Source organism: Suncus etruscus, chromosome 14 (genome assembly GCF_024139225.1).
Source record: "Suncus etruscus isolate mSunEtr1 chromosome 14, mSunEtr1.pri.cur, whole genome shotgun sequence".
Lineage (NCBI taxonomy): Eukaryota > Metazoa > Chordata > Mammalia > Eulipotyphla > Soricidae > Suncus > Suncus etruscus.
Window position 1 is genome coordinate 87,807,518 of NC_064861.1, and position 19,119 is coordinate 87,826,636.

The following is a 19,119-nucleotide window of genomic DNA, read 5'->3' on the forward strand; positions in this document are numbered from 1 at the left end:
CCTTTCATGCAGGAGGTCATCGGTTTGAATCCTGGCGCCCCATATGGTTCCCTGTGCCTGCTAGGAGCAATTTCTGAGCCTGGAGCCAGGAATAACCCCTGAGCACTGCCGGGTGTGACCAAAAAATAAATAAATAAATAAATAAATAAATAAATAAATAAATAAACTGCAGGCCAATATTTTTGATAAACACAGATGCAAAGATTCAACAAAATCCTGGCAAATAAGATCCAGTGCCTCATCAACAAAGTCATGCACTGGATCCAGAATTATAGCACAGATGTAAGGCATTTACTCTGCATGCAGCCAACCCAAGACAGACCTGGGTTTGATCCCAAAAGTCCCATATAATCCCCTGAATCAGAAGCAATTTCTGAGCGCAGATCCAGAAGTAACAACTGAGCCCTGCTGGGTATGGCCCAAAAACCGAATAAATAAATAAAAAAAAGAATGTCATACACCACGATCAAGTAAGTTTCATTTCATTAATGTAAGGATGGTTTAACATACGTAAATCAATAACATAATATGCCATATAAACAAAAAGAAAAATAAAAACCACATGATCATAGTAATAGATGCAGAGAAAGCATTTGATAAGGTCCAATACCCATTCTTGATAAAAAAAAAAAAAACTCTCAGCAAGATGGGAATGAAAGGAACTTTTCTCAATATAGTAAAGGCCATCTACCACAAGTCAATGGCAAATATTATTCTCAGTGGAGATAAACTAAAAACCTTTCCTCTAAAATCTGGTACAAGACAAGGCTTCCCTCTCTCATCACTCTTATTAAACATAGTGCTGGAAGTTCTTGCCATGGTGATTAGCAAGAAAAAGATATCAAGAGCACAGATAGAAAAGAAAGAAGTCAAGCTCTCACTGTTTGGATATGACATTATACTATATTTAGAAAACCCTAAAGACTCAACCATAAAGTAGAAACAATAGATTCATATAGCAAAGTGGCAGGCTACAAAATTAATGCACAAAAAATTTTTCTTTATTTATTTTTTTATTTAAACACCTTGATTACATACATGATTGTATTTGGGTTTCAGTCATGTAAAGAACACCACCCATCACCATAATGCACAAAAATTAATGGCCATCTTATACACCTATAATGATAGAAAAGAAATACACATTAACAATCCTGAGGCCAGAGAGATATCATGGAGGTAAGGCATTTGCCTTGCACTCAAAAGGACGGTGGTTCGAATCCCGGCGGTATGAATCCCAGCATCCCATATGGTCCCCCGAGCCTGCCAGGAGCGACTTCTAAGTATAGAGCCAGGAGTAACCTCTGAGTGCTGCCAGGTGTGACCCCCCCCCCAAAAAAAAAAACCCCAATAAAACAATCGCATCCACAGAAGTGGCAAACAAACTCAAATAACTTGGAGTAAACTTAACTAAAGAGGTAAAGGACCTATACAAAGAAAACTACAAAACTCTGCTTCAAGAAATAAAAGAGGACTCAAGGAAATGGAGACATATACCCTGCTCATGGATTGGGAGGATTAACATCAATAAAATAGTAATACTCCCCCAAATCACTGTACATATTTAATGTAATCCCTTTAAGGATACCCATGACATTCTTCAAAGAAGTAGATCAAACACTCCTGAAATTCATTTGGAACAATAAAAATCCATGAATAGCTAGAGCAACCATTGGGAAAAGTATCATAGGAGGCACCACTTCCCCAACTTTAAATTGTATTACAAAGCAATAGTCATTAAAACAGCATGGTACTGAAAGAAAGACAGACTCTCAAATCAATGGACTAGACTTGAGTATTCAAAGAAAGTTCCCCAGACATACAATAAATTAATCTTTGATAAAGGGACAAGAAACACAAAATGGAACAAGGAAAGCCTCTTCAACAAGTGGTGTTGGGACAGCTAGTCAGGCACATGTGAAAAAGGGAACTCAGACCTCCATCTAACACCATTTATGAAGGTCAAATTCAAATGGATTAAAGGCCTTAATATCAGATCTGAAACAATAACATATATAGAAAAACATACAGGTAAAACACTCCATGACATTGAGACTAAATAAATCTTCAAGGAGGAAACACCACTTTCCAAACAAGTGAAAATGGAGACAAACAGTGGGACTATATAAAGCTAAGAAGCTTCTGCACTTCAAAGGAAATAATGACTAGGATACAAAAGCCACCCAAAGAATGGGAGAAACTATTCACCCAATATTCATCAGATAAGGTCCTAATATCTAAGATATACAAGGTACTGACAGAACTTAACAAGAAAAAAATATAACCCCATCAAAAACTGGGGAGAAGAAATGAACAATTTCTCAAAGAAGAAATGGTTAAAAGGTACATCACTGATCATCAGGGAGATGCAAATCAAAACAACAATGAGGTACCATCTCACACCAAAGAGACTGGCACACATCACAAAGAACAAGAACAATCAGTGCTGGTGGGGATGTGAAGAGAACATAACTCTTATTCACTGCTGGTGGGAATGCTATCTAGTTCAGCCTTTATGGAAAACAGTATAGAGATTCCTCAAAAAAGTGGAAATTGAGGACCCATATGATTTGACTATAGCACTCCTAGCAATATACCCTAGAAACACAAAAACACAATACAAAAATGCCTTCTTCACACCTATATTCATTGCAACATTATTTACAATAGCAGGAATCTGGGAACAACCAAGATGCCCTTCAATGGAGGAATGGTTAAAGAAAATATGATACATATATACAATGGAATATTATGTAGCTGTCAAGGGAGATGAAGGCATAAATTTTTCTATACATGGATGGGCATGGAGACTATTATGCTAAGTGAAATAAGTCAGAGGGAGAGAAATAGGCACAGAATAGTCTCACTCATCTATGAGTTTTAAGAAAACTAAAAGACATTTTTGTAATAATGTTCAGAGACAATAGAGATGATGTTGGAAGGACAAGCTCATGATATGAAGCTCACCACAAAAAGTGGTGAGTGCAGTTGGAGAAACAACTACACTAACAACTATCATAAACATGAAAACTTTTCTGGTAGTTTGTGGGCAAGAATTCCCTTCAGCAGCATCGGACAGCACCAACTCCATAGTGACCTAGGCAGTTGGGGGCAGGTACAGAAGGTTAAGAATGAGGCTGGACATCCACGAAACATCCAGGCTTGTCTATAACATCACCTGGAAGTAATCCTCTACCACGGAAGACCCTACACTGCTCAGACATCGACCTGCTCAAAAGAGACTTCCCTTAACACTGAGAAGACTTAACAACAACAACGACCTGCTTACAGGACAGGGCTCCCTGCATTGCCCTTTGATTGTGAGGTGAAACGAGAGGACACTCCACATCCTGACTTCAATGTAGGATATGCAGATTCCAGGATCTTTAATACAGAAACATGATACCAACAACAGAGACTGTGTGAAAAATAAAAGTGTGTTGGCACTACAGACAATGTCTTGGATTGGACAATCTAGCTTGCCTGGAGCTTAGAGAGTTGGTCTTGTGCCAGGAAACTTCAGGGGTCGTGTCTCTTTGTATTTAGGCCAAGGTTATTTCTTTCCATGTCCCTCATATTTTGATGGGCCTATGCAAACAACAATTGCCACTCTAACACCATTTTTACTGTGCTCCTTTGACTCTAATCCTTAAAAAGAACCCACTTAAAATTTGAGGTTAACTTAAGCTAATATGCAAGTATATGGAAATGTAAAAAAATACTATGCCTGTAATGTTTAAGGAGTTATGTAAGTTTTATGGCTTTAGATTACCTTGTATGCTGTTAAGAAATATTATAATGTGTTACAATCTGGGGACTTGAGGGACAAAGTAATTGTACATGGATTCTGTCTTATTTATCTTAATGTTCTTTGGTTCTTTGGCTGAAATTTCAAAGTTAAGATATCAGCAAGGGGACTTCTGAGAATTATGTTATGGTGATTGTCCTTGCACTGTAACTTTACCTTGTCCTCTTTCTTTGCATCCTTGTTCTCATAATTAAAAATAAAAAAATTAAAAAAAAATGAGGCTGGAATAGAGTCTTCACGTTAAACTTGTTATTTGGGGCAGAAAATTGTTTCATGGAGTACTGGAGATTTAGTACCAGGGTAAAGGTGCTTGTCACATGGCTGACCCAGCTTAAGCCCTCACCCAGGAGTCTCCCCAAAAATGGAGTCAGGAGTCAGCCCTGAGCGCTGCAGAAATGACCCAATCTCATCATCCTCCCCATCATCTCCCCTACCTCTGCTAATCAAAAAAGAAAGGAATGATGGAGCAAATATTTAGATGTGTAGATTTGTGTGTGGGTGTGTGGGTGTGTGTGTATGTGTGTGTGTGTGGGTGTGTGTGTGTGTGTGTGTGTGTGTGTGTGTGTGTGTGTGTGTGTGTGTGTGTGTGATCAAAGTCAGTGGCAGGATCACCCTCAGCTCAGCCTCAAACTTTTCTCTTTCCTTTCTCCCCACCAGTGTCTGGTGCCCCCAACTCAGTGCTCAAATCCTGCTCCCTCAAGGCTCATCTCAAGGGAGATGCCTCCCTCCTCCTGCTCTGAACCCCCTCTTCACACTGGCCTTTCCCAGCCCTATCTCTTCCTGACACTTGTTAGTCTCTGACAGCACTTTCTAGGTACCTCCTGATCTGTCTTCCTGTCCCCCACAATGTGAAACTGTGAGGACAGACCCGAGTGACCCTGTTGTCCTCTCAGTGCTGGGACCAATAGCTAGCATTATGTTGAGTGACAGGATTCTGGGTTCCCTGGCTGGTCGCTGCGTCTGGATGTGGTGGAGACGCAGGATGTGGACCCTGTCATATATTTCCTCAGAGCCTTGACGGAGCTGCACCTCATCCTTTTCCCGGACAATTTAAAGTTTCTTTCCCTCCCTTCTCCCCATTAGAATCTCCCTGCTGAACCCCCACCTCAGCAGTGTCCTCTTTGGTCTCTGGGCCAGACACAGGGTGCTCAGTGCTGCCTCCTGGCACAGGGTGGCTAGCAGGTAGCAATGGGATCCAACACATGCATGGTATGGGTTTCAGCTCTTAGAAGTGTGCACCCAGGGTCTACTCAATACCTCTCCCTGCTACTCTCTGCTACTCTGTGCCCAAAGTGCAGATAATTCTCTGCCCTCCTCAGAGTTCTGGGTCCCCAGAATCCCCCAAGCTGTGTCTCCTGCTAATACCCAGGAATATCTTCCTTTACCTGTGAGCAGGAGTCCCCACCAGTGCACAGCCCCTCTCTGGGCTGGAACTGAGGGGGTATCCTCTGTATGGGTCCCTCCACTGAGAGAAGAGTCAGATTCCCAGGAAAGATCCCAGGCAGAGAGTATGACCACCACCCCCTCCACTGAGCTTCCTCTCCTTGAGCTGAGCTGCTCCCAGGAGGTTCCTCAGCTGGTCACTTGCTGGGCTGGTTTCTGCCCCCCTTCTTTCTGTACTTTGTATCCTGTGCACACCAGAGGACCCTCCTTTAGCTGAGACTGAACATACAGACACAAATGTACACACCTGTGGACACACATATAAGGATGCTTACACACTAGCCTTTGCTGGAGGTAGGACAGGTGACTGTTACTGGGCTCCACAGGCTTCTGATGGGATGATCTGGTCCCCCTCACTGCTGTCCCCCCTCTGACTTTTCTCATGAGTAGGAGTTGCGATCCCTCAGGAGGTAATGTCTCAAGGCTAATCCCCTCAGTGCCCAAGAACCTCCTTTGGCACTTTATAAAGTGCCAGAGCCCATTGGAGGCTTAAAATGCTGCCACGGCTTCAAGTCACAGAGTTCCCACCAGATGAGGCCAGGACCTGTGTTGGGATGGGGGGGCCTGTCCTAGGGATTCAGAGACTCTGAGGAATGGAGTTTTGAAGCCAGGAGTAGGGCCCAAGAGTGAGAATCCACCATTTCTCAGGGGATTTGTTAAGCTTGACCTTGGGACCCACTTTCCATGCAGGGCTAAGGAGAACCCTGTTCCCAGGAGACAACCCCTGACTTGGGTTGGATCTGCTGGATCCTAAGTGAGATCTGTCAGCACCACACAGAGACTCAGAGGTCCCTCATTCCAGTGTTTATTTTCCCATGCTACCCAGAAACATTGGAACCACCAGCTTTCAAAGGCCCCCATGTAAGAAGGGTCAGAGCTTCTCTGGGGGTACACAGGGGAGCTGATCTCCCATGGAGAGGTCAGTGCAATTGAGAGAACTTGTTTCCAATAGCCATAGATTTTCCAGTTTGGAAGTCCAGTTACTGCACCTCACCCCCACCCAGGTGCCCACTCTCCACCATGTCCATCTGTTACTTCTTCTACCCTCCCCTCACTTCTGCTTTGCTTGTTCATCACAGTTCAATACTTTCTATGCCACTGTTTCTCTGTATCCCCGTATACATGAATTATTCGGCATTTCTCCCTCCTCCTCTACCTTACTAATTAACATGATATACTCAGTTCCTGTCAGACCTTCCTTCCTTCCTTCCTTTCTTCCTTTCTTTCTTTTTCTTCCTTCCTTCCTTCCTTTCTTCCTTCCGTCCTTTCTTTTTCCTTCATTCCTTCATTTCTTCCATTCATTCCTTCTTTCCTTCTCTTTCTTCCTTCCCTCATTCCTACTTTCCTTCTTACTTTCCTTCCTTCCTTTCTTTTTCTTTCCTCACCTCTCTTTCCAGAGATAAGCTGGGACAATGTTTCACTCCAGGTTTCAAGCTTGGTTCTTGTTATTGTTTCATAACCAGAGAGGGTTTCTTGGTTCTTGTCATCTGTTCCTGAGCACAGAGGTGTCAACATTGAGAGGGACTATATGGGGGACTGAGATTAACCCAGTCTGCCGCATGCAAATTATATGCCCTCTTGCTGTATTAGCTCTCTGGCCCTTAATGATCTTTTTAATTTTGATTTTCTTTTTTTTATTGTTGTTGGATTAAATCTGTATCTACTACTTATAAGATAAAACACCCTTGCTCTGCTCTATTAATTCAGCCTCAAAAAGTTGGTTTGGAAATGATTTTTGGCTCACAGAAAATCACAAAACTGTTGAAGATTTCTGACACCATCTTCTATGAAGAGGAATAAAGGAGGAAACTGACAGTGGCCAAAAACTGTTGCAAACAATTAGAGACCTTCTTTAAGTCCATCAGTTCACATCCTGTGTTTGACATTACATTCGCCCTGACATTCAAATTTATGTATGTTTACTTCTTTAAACAGTATCATTAGTTTTATTTCTAATTAGATTTAATATGTTGGGAAATTGTTTGTTTTGGGAGCCATGTTCAGCAAGGCAGATGCCAGCAGGGTTCTCCCTGCACTGGCTGCTCCAGGAACTGTGCCTGTCTGTGCCTACACTTGCAGGCCTGTTGAGCTGAGCCAACAGTTTTTCCCAGACTTCCTGGGTTTCTGTTGTTATCATCAATGCTTAATATCCTTCATTTTTCAGCTCTACTGAGTCATAATTGACTTCTAATATCTGACATTTTACTAGTAGAATATGATGTTTTGAAATATGTTGCATCAGTTGTATGTGATTTACCATCGCATTGGCTGACCCCTCATGACGTCATATGCCCATTAGTTTCTGTAGTTGTATCATTCATTTACTTTTTCATTTCTGATGTTTGTGCCACATGCAGTGGTGTTCAGGGCTTATGCTCATGGCTCTGCATTCAGCATCATTCTTGACTGGATGAGGAAAACATATATGGTGCCCAGTATTGGAACCAGGTCACCCACTTATATTGCAGGTGCTCTACCAACTGTACTTTTCCTCCAACCCATGTGAGGAGATCATTGAAAAAAATCTTTCTTTTGTTTTCTTGTTTCTGTGCCACACAAGGAAGTGCTTAGGGCATATTCCTAGACTCTGCTCAAGAATTACTCCCAGTAAAATTCAGGATACCATTTGTGGTTCTGAGGATCAAACCTCAGTGGGCCTTGTGCAAGACAAGCCTCTACTTGCTATGTGATCTCTCCAGGCCCATGACACAGTTTCTTAACAGTTTGTGGAACTCATTGATAAAAATCTATGTTAGAAATTTGAGGTCTTAGTAATATCCTGAGTGTTATTAAGACAAAATGAACTGGTTGACTCTAAATCCCTCTTTGTTTCAGACCATCCTGAGTCACTTTCACATAAGAAGGAGGCCATGTTTCCTGTGAACATCACTGCAAGCTACCCATGGGAGCCTAGGGGAGAGTGGGGAGTCCTGACCTCTGACTAGGGAAGTCATGCTGAGGAATCCTCAACAGCAGCAGAGCAGAAATAAAGGGATAGTTGAGGTCAAGTGGCCATTTTGGGGCCATGCAAGGGCTTGAATTCTGTGTCCTCCATCCTGCCTTTCTCCCATGGTCCCCTCAGCATCTCTTTCTGGATTTAGGCCACAGCTCCTGAACCTTGTATGAGGGGACAAAGATGATCCAAATACCAGTATCATGACCTATATGCTATTAGAAAAGAGGGTACTAGTGTGGGGCTATAGTCAGGATTCATATAAGCAAGGAGAGGAGCACAGGGAACAGGGCACAAGGTAGAGTCTGTGAGGCCCTATGAGTCACATGCCCACTCCAGTTGTCCTTCCTTGCTCCCCTTTGTGGGACATCAATGCTGCTTTCTTTTTTTTTAATTTTTAATTATGTGAACAATGATGCAAAGAAAGAGGACAAGGTAAAGTTACAGTGGAAGGAAAATCACCCAAAAACAGAATTCTCAGAAGAAATTCCCCTGCTGACACCTTAATTTTGAACTTACAGTCAAAGAACATTAAGAAAAATAAAACAGAACCCATGTACAATTACTTTGTCCCTCAAGACCCCAGATTGTAGTACATTATTATAACATTTCTTAGCGGTACACAAAGCAATCTAAAGCCATAAAATTTATGTAACTCCTTAAACTTGAAGGCATAGTATTTTTTTTACATTTCCATGCACATGCATATTAGTTTAAGTTAACCTCAAAAGTTTAAATAAGTTTTTTTTAAGGTTTAGAGTCAAAGGAGCACAGTAAAAATGGTGTTAGAGTGGCAATTATCATTTGCATAGGCCCACCAAAGTATGGGGGACATGGAAAGGAAAAGCCTTGGCCTAAATACAAGGAGACCCTACCCCTGAAGTTTCCTGGTATAAGACCAATTCTAGGCTCCAGGCATTGTCTGTAGTGCCAATACAGTTTTATTTTTCACATAGTCTCTGTTGTTGGCATCAGGTTTCTGTATTAAAGATTCTGAAATCTGCATATCCTACATTGAAGTCAGGATGGTGCGGAGCGTCCTCTAATTTCAACTCACAATTAAAGGATACTGCAGAAAGCTCTGTCCAGTAAGCAGGTCGTTGTTGTTATTAAGTCTTCTCAGTGTTAAGGGAAGACTCTTTTGAGTAGATCAATGTCAAAGCAGCAGTAGGGTCTTCCCTGGTAGAGGATTGCTTCCAGGTGATGTTATAGACAACTTTGGATGTTTCATAGATGGCTTCCCTGGTTCACGGGTAAATGGAGAATTGCCATTCTTCTGAGGCCTGTACCAAGAATGTTTTTTTCTGTTCCTAAGCCCAGTGCACACTTGTAAAGGCCATGAGGCCACTGGCACCTGCCTGGAGTGGCTGGTCTCTGGGGAGCAGGGTCCCTCCCACTATCCACCCCTCTTGTTCCCATCTCCAGGGGGGGGGGCAGACATTGGCCTTAACTCACTGGAGAGGCCCTTGATTCCTGAGAAAGGAGATGGAGCATGCAGAGTTCAGAGTCTTGAGCAGGAGACAGCATGTGGCTCTATTTTCAGACCCTCTCAGGGCCCAGAGGCCCTCTCACAATCTAGACAATGTTCTGAGAGCACCTCAACTTCTGAATAGGGCTAGGTACTGAGTTTTTTTTTTTTTTTTTTTAGTCCATTCAGGGAACAGGGAAGTCTGTTTGAGCTTCCAGAAACCCAGGGGGATCCTGATTCTCAGGTGAAATGTCCAAACTTTCAGAATCTCAGAACTGGTCCTTGGGCTCAGGTCCAGGTTGGTTCACTGGGATTAGGGGTGTTTCCCAGAGAATATTAAAGATGCATGTTAGCCTTGGGGTGACTCAGCAGTACAAGCATGACTTGGGTCAGTAACTCCTGGAAAAGAGGAAAGAGGCCTGAGTTCTGTCCTGACTTTAGGACAAGTCCTGGGATGTCCCAGCCTGGATCTCCTGGCATGCCCTGTGGGAGCCTGATTGCCTGGTGTGGGATGGGCCTCCCTCCTGACACATCCAGGCTGCATAACTTTTCCTGCTTCTCCAGAACCTGAAGCAACACAAGGGAGGACTGTGGGGTGATACTTGCACCCCAGATACTTGGACTGTCTCATCTTCACACACACTTGAAAGTGGGAGAAGGCTGGCCTGGTGTCAGGACGGAAGACTGCATCAGTGAGAGAGGGATGGGAAGAGACAGACTGAGTGTCACTGTCCTCAGAGACCCTGTAAACCAGCAGAGCCAACGCCAGGATGAACCCAAACTGATTGCCGGCCTGTTCCCCTTGTGTAAAAGAACCTTATCTGCATCCAGGGCACCTGCCCCTTGCTAATCTCTGTGTTCCCAAGCTTGGTGAACTCACAGTGGACTCCAGGCAGGGTATTGTGTGCGGGTTCCATTCCTGGAGGGTCCTGGCTCAATCCTTTGAGACCCCACCCCTTTCTTGTCATGATGGTTTGGGTCCCCCCATGCCTTCAAACTCGAGCTTTCCTAAGTACAGAGCTGCTGGGTACACCAGGGCCTGGGAACAGAGACAAGAGTGAGCACCAGCCAGGGAGCACTCCTGAGGGCTGGATCAGCTCCAGATCAGCAGAGACAAGTGGAACCTTTGAAGACACCCTTTAGCCACTGTGGAGTCAGGCAGGTGATGGGACGACTCCTGACCAGAACCCATAGTCAGAGCTGGCATAACATTGGAGTACCCTGTATTGACTTTCATTAGAGCCCTCAGGAGCCCCATGGCCAGGTTAGAGCCCAGTGTATGGCAGGAGCATGATGGATCAGCTCCCCTCTTTCAGCCTCCAAGCAGGGTCACTCGCCAAGAGAGACTGAGATAGGCTGCAGCTGTCTGGAATCATGCTCTTCACATTTCCTAGAAAGGTCAAATGTAGGTGAGGGCAGGTACCCATCTTTGTGTCCAGCAGCAGACAGAGAGAGTTCCACTTCCCAGCTCCCATGTGCATACATGTGTGGTGATGAAAGCATATGCTGACAGACACACAGACACCAGACACCATTGTTAGTGGGGCTCAGTCCAGAGTGATTGTGTTTGGGCTCCCCCAGAGCTCCTGATGATGGAAGCTCTGGTCTCATCCCCCTCTGGCTATTCCTTCCAGAGCAGTATTCAGGTCTCCCTTGGGAGATCATGTCAGGAGGTGCCCCTAGAATGTCCCCTGTGGTTGCGACAGGTCCCAGGTGAGGCCTTAAAAACATGGCTGGATGAGCCGGAGCAATAGAGCAGCGGTAGGGCATTTTCCTTGCATGCAGCTAACCCAGGATAGACCTAGTTTGATCCCCGGCATCCCAAAGCCAGGAGCAATTTCTGAGTGCATAGCCAGGAATAATCCCTGAGCATCACCGTGTGGCCCCAAAACAAAACAAACAAAAACATGGTTGGAGCAGCTATAGGTCACAGACCCACCAGGTGAGATGGTGCTGGAGGGAAGGGGCACTCCATCTTCCTCTTGAGGACTCTGGAGCCTGGGAAATGCAGGTTCTGACTTGGCAGACATAGAGAGTTGTAGGAAAGCCCTGGAAATGCAAGAGTCCTGAGAGGCTCAAAGAATGGAGCCCTGGAGGAGAGGCTCCTCCAGAACTGTGGCCACACTTTGGCTGTCATGAAAGACCAGAACTTTCACCTATTCTCCTTGGCAACCAGCCTATAAGCAGACTGTGCAGGTGGACAGCTTCAGAAAATCCTTTAAAAACGGCCCTGACTAAAACAAAGACATGCATTCCTTTGGATTGCCTTTGGCCTCACTCATCCCAGACTGAGCTCTGTGCTCAGTGGGTTTTCTAAGCTGGTGTGCCCCAGCTCTCTCCAACATGATTTCCTTCCTTTCCAACAGCCTTGAGACTGATTTACTGCCTGCCAATCTTCTTCCTGGACTCGTTTGAGGTCAGATTCTGCAGGAAAAGGTCTTCAGCTATTGCAAATGAGCTCATTCTCAGTCTTTCACCTCCCTTTTTCTCCTTTTCTATCTACAGGTACATTTCCTTTATTCTAATTTCCATTTCTCTCTTTCTGCTCCACTCCTCTTCTTTCTCCCTCTCTTTTATTAATCCCTTGTTCTTCCAGCCCCCAGAATTCTGCATCTCTAGCTCAAAGGTTTGTCCTTTGTTAACTGAAATGGTATTTATTGATTTGATTGGGGGCCACATCAGAAAATGCCCAGGGCTTACTGCTGGCTCTGCATTAAGGGATTACTCCTCATGGGGCACAGGGGGCCATATGAGGTATTGGAGATCCAACCAAAAAAGTCACAGACAAGGCAAGTGCCCTACCTTCTATACAATCTCTCCAACCACGAATGAAATTATATTTAGGACCAATCTGAATGATGGAACAGTCAGTAGATGGAAGAGAATATGAATTTGCAAATAAATAAACAAAAAAAACCCAAAACTCATTTGCAAGGTGTGTTGCTTCACAAGTGACTTCCAGTTAATTTTTTTCAATGGATCAGTCACTGGCAATCCAGTTTTTAAAATTCTTATTAACTCATTTCCCGAAGGCAGTAGACAAACACCTCAGTTCCTGTAAGAGAAACCAAACTTGACTAATCTTCTTTCTGACTGGAGAAATGGACAAATCACATGCTGATCCATGGAAAATCTCTCATCTTCCCCAAATCCTTCCTCTTGGATATAGTATCTTTTCCTTAGAAACTTCTGGATGTTTATATTTTGAAATTAAGAACAGTGAACATATCTATGTTTCAATCCCAGCAGATGGTTCATTTGTGTTTTGGGGGGCCATACCCAGCCCAGTAGTGTTCAGTGCTTACCCCTGGCTCTGTGTTTGGGGGTTGAACACTGGAGGTGCTCAGGGGAACATATATAATGTTGGGGATCAAAGTCTGGTTGACCATGCTCAAGGTTTGTGCCCTCACCACAATAATATTGCTCCAGCACCTCACTCCCAGCAGATTTTTACAGAAGATCTTACAAATCGTAAGAAGATGATCTCGGGGAAGTGTTCTGAGGTATAGAGAAAACCCAAATCAGCTTCAGGTTGCAATTTGACATTGGAGATAATTTTTGGCTATTTGGTCCCAGTGTAGATTGAGTCCTTTTGCATGAAACTCCCAAAAGGAGTCACTTGAAGCAGTAGCTTTTGTTGGATGGTATTTCTTCTTGGTAAATATAGTCATGGGGATGTGATCTCCAGTATGAAATGATACTCTTGGGGGACACTAATCTGACTAACCTTCAGGTATGCCCATTTGGGGGGGGGGGGTGATATCACCAGGGCTTTTGAGAGCTACAGCATGGGCACCCTTCCCCTACATTCTCCTTCTTGAAAGAGGCCTGGCATTGGAGATCATATCCACCAAAACCCACAGTATCAGTAAAGTGCTTTGAATGTATGAACAACTACATCTGTTCAATACTTTCATCCCAATAAGAACATACCAATTTAACAGAATTGTCAGGTAACAGCAAGAGCTTACTGTCTCCTGTCATTGTATTAATGCTTCATTGGAGATATAATTTTCATAAACGTGTTGGCTATTGTACCTTTTATTTTTCTTTCCATTTTTTAAACAAATATGACTTTCTTCACTTTTGTTTTTTCTTTCTATGTACATATCTAGGTATATCGAGCAATCAGAAATTAAAGGGCTAGAGGTAGAAGTTAGTTTTGAGCACTGTGGGATGTGGCCCTAAACTAAACTTAAAATCATTCATACAATCTTATATGATAATACCACCAAAAAAAGTAAAACTATAGGGGGAACAGAAAGACAGTCCAGTTCGGAGGGCATTTGACTTGTACACAGTTAACATAAGTTCAATTCCCAGTAACTCAAATGGTCACTCAACACCACCAGGAGTGATTGTTGAATGATTTTTTATTTTCTTTTTTTTTATTTTTAATTATGAGAACAAAGATGCAAAGAAAGAGGATAAGGTAAAGTTACAGTGGAAGGACAATCACCCATAAACAGAATTCTTAGAAGAAATCCCCTTGCTGATACCTTAATTTTGAACTTTCAGCCAAAGATCTTAAGAAAAATAAAATAGGGCCCGGAGAGATAGCACAGTGGGGTTTACCTTGCAAGCAGCTGATCCAGGACCAAAGGTGGTTGGTTCGAATCCCAGTGTCCCATATGGTCCCCCGTGCCTGCCAGGAGCTATTTCTGAGCAGACAGCCAGGAGTAAACCCTGAGCACCGCTGGGTGTGGCCCAAAAACCAAAAAAAATAAAAATAAAAAAATAAAATAAAATAAAATAGAACCCATGTACAATTACTTTGTCCCTCAAGTCCCCAGATTGTAGTACATTATAACATTTCTTAACAGTACACAAAGCAACGTAAGGCCATAAAACTTATGTAACTCCTGAAACATTGAAGGCATAGTATTTTCTTACATTTCCTTCTCATGCATATTAGTTTAAGTTAACCTCAAAAGTTTAAATGGGTTTTTTTAAGGATTAGAGTCAAAGGAGCACCATAAAAACGGTGTTAGATTGTCAGTTATTGTTTTCATAGACCCACCAAAATATGAGGGACATGGAAAGGAAAAGCCTTGGCCTAAATACTAGGAGACCCTATCCCTGAAGTTTCCTGACATAAGACCAATTCTAGGCTCCAGGCAAACTAGTTTGTCCAATCCAAGTCATTGTCTGTAGTGCCAATACAGTTTTATTTTTTCAGTCTCTGTTGTTGGTATCATGTTTCTGTATTAAAGATCCTGGAATCTGCATATCCTAAATTGAAGTCAGGATGGTGTAAAGCATCCTCTAGTTTCACCACACAATAAAAGGGCAATGCAGAGAGCCCTCTCCTGTAAGCAGGTCGTTGTTGTCAAGTCTTCTTAGTATTAAGGGAAGTCTCTTTTGAGCAGGTCAATGTCAGAGCAGCTGTAGGGTCTTCCCTGGTAGAGGATTGCTTCCAGATGATGTTATAAATGACGTTGAATGTTTTGTAGATAGCTCCTTGGTTCAGGAGTAAATGGAGAATGCCCATTCTTCTGAGGCCTGTGCCAGGTCATTATGTCAATGATCAGGGTGTAAGGACCCATTGCACTACAAGATTTGTATGTTCCTATCTCTATTAGATAAGAACTTATTTGTATGTATAGTATTTTCCCATTTAAATGCGCCTATGCAAACAAGGAACAGTGCCACAAGGCGTTATAGGCCCATATGGGGGCTGCAAGAACAAGTCCAACAATCCCCATGACATGGTTCAAACATAAGCATTAAACTAAGGGACTCTTTCACCAAAAATTCCTTATTGAACAGCTCACAAAGAGAAGAAAAGATAAAAAGTGGGGAAAATTGTCACTGTATAAGGGAATATTTAGTAAGAGTTATAGCTATCAAAGAAAATAGCCATGAAATATTTAAAAGCCATATGTTTCCATTTTATGTCTTTTGAAATAGTTGGGGATTGTTAAATCCAGTGCACCACTTTGGTCTGTGATTAGAACTGTGCAGTACTGAAGTTAAAAAGGGTAAATGGGGGGTACTAATGCTTGGGGGTGAAAGAGTTAAGGAGTAAAAATGAGCTTTACAGGGGTGTGCGAAAGGGCAGAATACAAGATGGACATTCTGCATACACAAAACATAACTTAAGGATAGGGAATACTATTAATATATACTGGTTTTGAACATGTAGACTGGTAAAAATTGCCAGAGACTGCCTTAGTGAAAATGAGCAGCTCTCAGCACCTCCCAAGTTTGGACCCACCTTTTCTGGCCGTCTGTGGCTCCCAGGGAAGGCCTGGAGGCCGGGGGGGGGGGGGGGGGGGAGGTGGGGTGGGCAAGAGAGGGGATGGCTGGGGAACTACCAAGGCTCCCAGCACCACCAAGCTAGGAAGAAGGCCTTCGTGGGGTCTCCCCAAACCCCATGCCGGCTAGAGCTAGCCTCCAGATCAAGAAAGGATTCGGTAGAAAACCGGAAGCCAGCGATTTTTGATGTTCTATTCTAATTCAAATAGATTAGAATTGTAGGGCCAGTGCGGTGGCTCTAGAGGTAAGGTGTCTGCCTTGCAAGCGCTAGCCAAGGAAGGACCGCAGTTCGATCCCCCGGCATCCCATATGGTCCCCCCAAGCCAGGGGCAATTTCTGAGTGCTTGGCCAGGAGTAACCCCTGAGCATCAAACAGGTGTGCCCCCCGCCCAAAAAAAAGAATACTACCACAGAATTCTTCTATTTGGGTTTATTTTATTGGAAAATCCTTGGCTCTTGGATCAGTGGATAAAACTCAATACTCAGATGAAAGAGATCTCAGTTTGAATATCTTCATTGATTGTTTTGTTTTTGCTTTTGTCTCACACCAGTGCCAGGGGTTATTCCTGCCTCTGAACTGAGGAATTATTTCAGGTCATCTGCGGCCACTGAATCAAGTGTCGAAATGAAGGGGGAAAGAAAGCCCCAGCCTGGCTCAGCTTCAGTGTCCCTCTGAGCCAGTCTCATCTGGTTCTAAACTACCCCTAGTCCCTCATGTACTCTCCTCCTGAGACCCTGTTCAGATCGCAGGTCACTGACTTGAGCCTCCCAAGACATGGTAGCCCCAACTCTTTTTGTCCTCTCAGGGTTTTGGATGCAGGTCATGCAGGGATGACATTATGACCAAGCTGGGTTTGGGAGATAGGTCTGGGTAGTGGACCTGAGTGGTCAGATGTGACCTGGCCCTTGTGAGTGTGGATGCTCCTAGATAGAAGCAGGAGTTACTCACAGAGAACAGTCAAGAGTAATTGGTCAGTGCAGTAGACACCCACTAGGTTCAAGTTCCCACACTCAGCATCCTGTGTTTTTCCTTGTAACATGAATCACAGTTAGAAACATGTTTTCTGGGGAGAGCTGCAGCCTGGGGCAGAATTGGCAAAGTTTTGATGAAACACTGGTAGGTCATGCCTGGAATCTCAGATTCACACATCAACACCACAGAGGCGTCCTACTCCAACGAGTTGTTAGTTGTTGTGTGGGGTTTAAGTAACAGTGCTATATGGGGTATGGATGGGACAAGTTTCAGTGGAGTCTCACATCCCTCATAGGCATCTGTCATCAAAATCAGCATGTTCCCCCTTTCAGCCCTTAGACACTGGGGGTGGGGGTGCATGGTTTGGAGAGGAAGGGGTGAGGATCGAGCTCAAAGACCAGAACGGCCCTGCTCTGTCAAGAGGAACCTCAGATTCAGATTTACAAAGTTCCAGAGTATGAGTATGGAGACACAGGATGGGCATCAGCTGGTCCAGAGCCTCTATTGTTCTTTCCCCAGAGAGAGCTGGTCCACCCCGTAATGCTCCCCAGGAAAGTGTGGGGCCTTCAACTACACACATCTGTATTATCTAGGCTCTGTATTATTTCTGGCATCCCACTGACAGTTTCCTAGGGGTAGGGGTAAGACCCAGCACACAGACTGCATTGTTCCAGGGTCACCTGTAAGTTGTATAGATTAGAGTGAAACTATGGTCAGTCAGTAACTGGGGTGAACCCACATTTCTGGTCACTGCATGATGAATGTTCATAAGGGCTGGTGCTGATGATCAAACTCTTGGCCTTGTACCTTGTGCCTACCAGGAGCTTTATTGGTGAATTCACCATTCTGCATGGGCCCAAAGTTCTTTTTGAAATCACACTTCATTTTTCAAATCCGACTGAATAAAATAATAGTCAGTGGGGATTGATTCACTCCCTGTCTCTCTCTCTCCTCCCAAGTTGGTGGGAGTAACATAAAAACTTCCTTCCCCCTTCCCACAGAATATAACCTTATTTGATCATTATATTTTTTTTTATTTTGTTTGGTCACACCAGGGGATACTCCTGGGTCTGTAATCAGGATTTATCCCTGACAGGCTGAGAGCACCATATGGGAATCTGGAAATCAAACCCAGATCAGCAATGTTCAAAGCAAACATCAGTCCCCAGTATATCACATTTTAATAGCTACAGTTTAGAGAAAACAACTACAATAGGGCTGGCGTATGTGGTTACTGCAGTTCCTGCACACATTCATCACCAGAGACCCTCACAACCTCTGCAGCTCAAATCTGCCTCTTCCTCAGTGCCTCTCTCTGCACAGTGCTCCATAACAGGTTGTATAATTCAATGCCCAGAGTTTGTCATTATCTGATGCTATCTAGCCCCTTTCTTTTTCCATAGTCTACAGATGAGTGCAACCATCTGGCCTTTGTGCTTCCTCGGGCTTTGCTCAGCATAATTGTCTCAAGTTCTGAGTCCCTTGCAGTGACTCATAGGGTAGCTCTGCAGTCACTGGGTATAGACACAACTTCCTACTCTAGTCCTGTCCTCTGACTAGGTGCCTTCATATCCTGTCCCCTGTACTAAGTACCACAGTGAACGTCAGTGTGCATATATCATTTCAGATGAACGGTTTTGTCATTTGGAAGTCGAGGCCAAAAAGAGGAATCACTGGGTCATATGAAGGCTCACTTTTCTTTTCTTTTATTTATTTATTTATTTATTTATTTGCTTTTTGGGCCACACCCGTCAGTGCTCAAGGGTTACTCCTGGCTCCACGCTCAGAAATCACTACTGGCAGGCTTGAAGGACCATATGGGATGCCGGGATTCGAACCAATGACCTGCTGCATAAAAGGCAAACGCCTTACCTCTGTGCTATCTCTCCGGCCCCTCACTTTCCTTATCTTTTCTTTTTTTTTCATTTGTTCATTTTTTGTTTGGGGCCACACCCGCAGTTACTTAGGGTTTAACCTGAGTCTGCACTCAGAAAGCACTCCTTGCAGACTCAGGGTACCATCTGGGATCCTGGGATTGAACCTGGGTAGGCTCAATGCAAGGCATGCACTTTTATCTCCATTCAGTTTTACATACAGGTTGGATGAGAAGACAAATCTATCCACCACACCCCACACCCCTTGGATGAGGGGCCTTTCCTATCAAAGCTGTTTCCATCTCTGGGATATGTTGGATGTGTGCTTGTCTCACTGAGGAG

At 43.8% G+C, this 19,119-nt stretch overlaps 1 protein-coding gene across 1 annotated transcript in view; it reads left to right on the forward strand.

Moving 5' to 3' along the window:
- The window catches only part of LOC126028556 (carcinoembryonic antigen-related cell adhesion molecule 5-like), a 40,153-nt gene that overhangs the window by 6,713 nt on the left and 14,321 nt on the right, over positions 1-19,119 (forward strand). Inside the window, 1 exon segment of the mRNA XM_049787513.1 lies at positions 11,307-11,385. Coding sequence (XP_049643470.1) covers positions 11,307-11,385 — 79 coding nt within the window.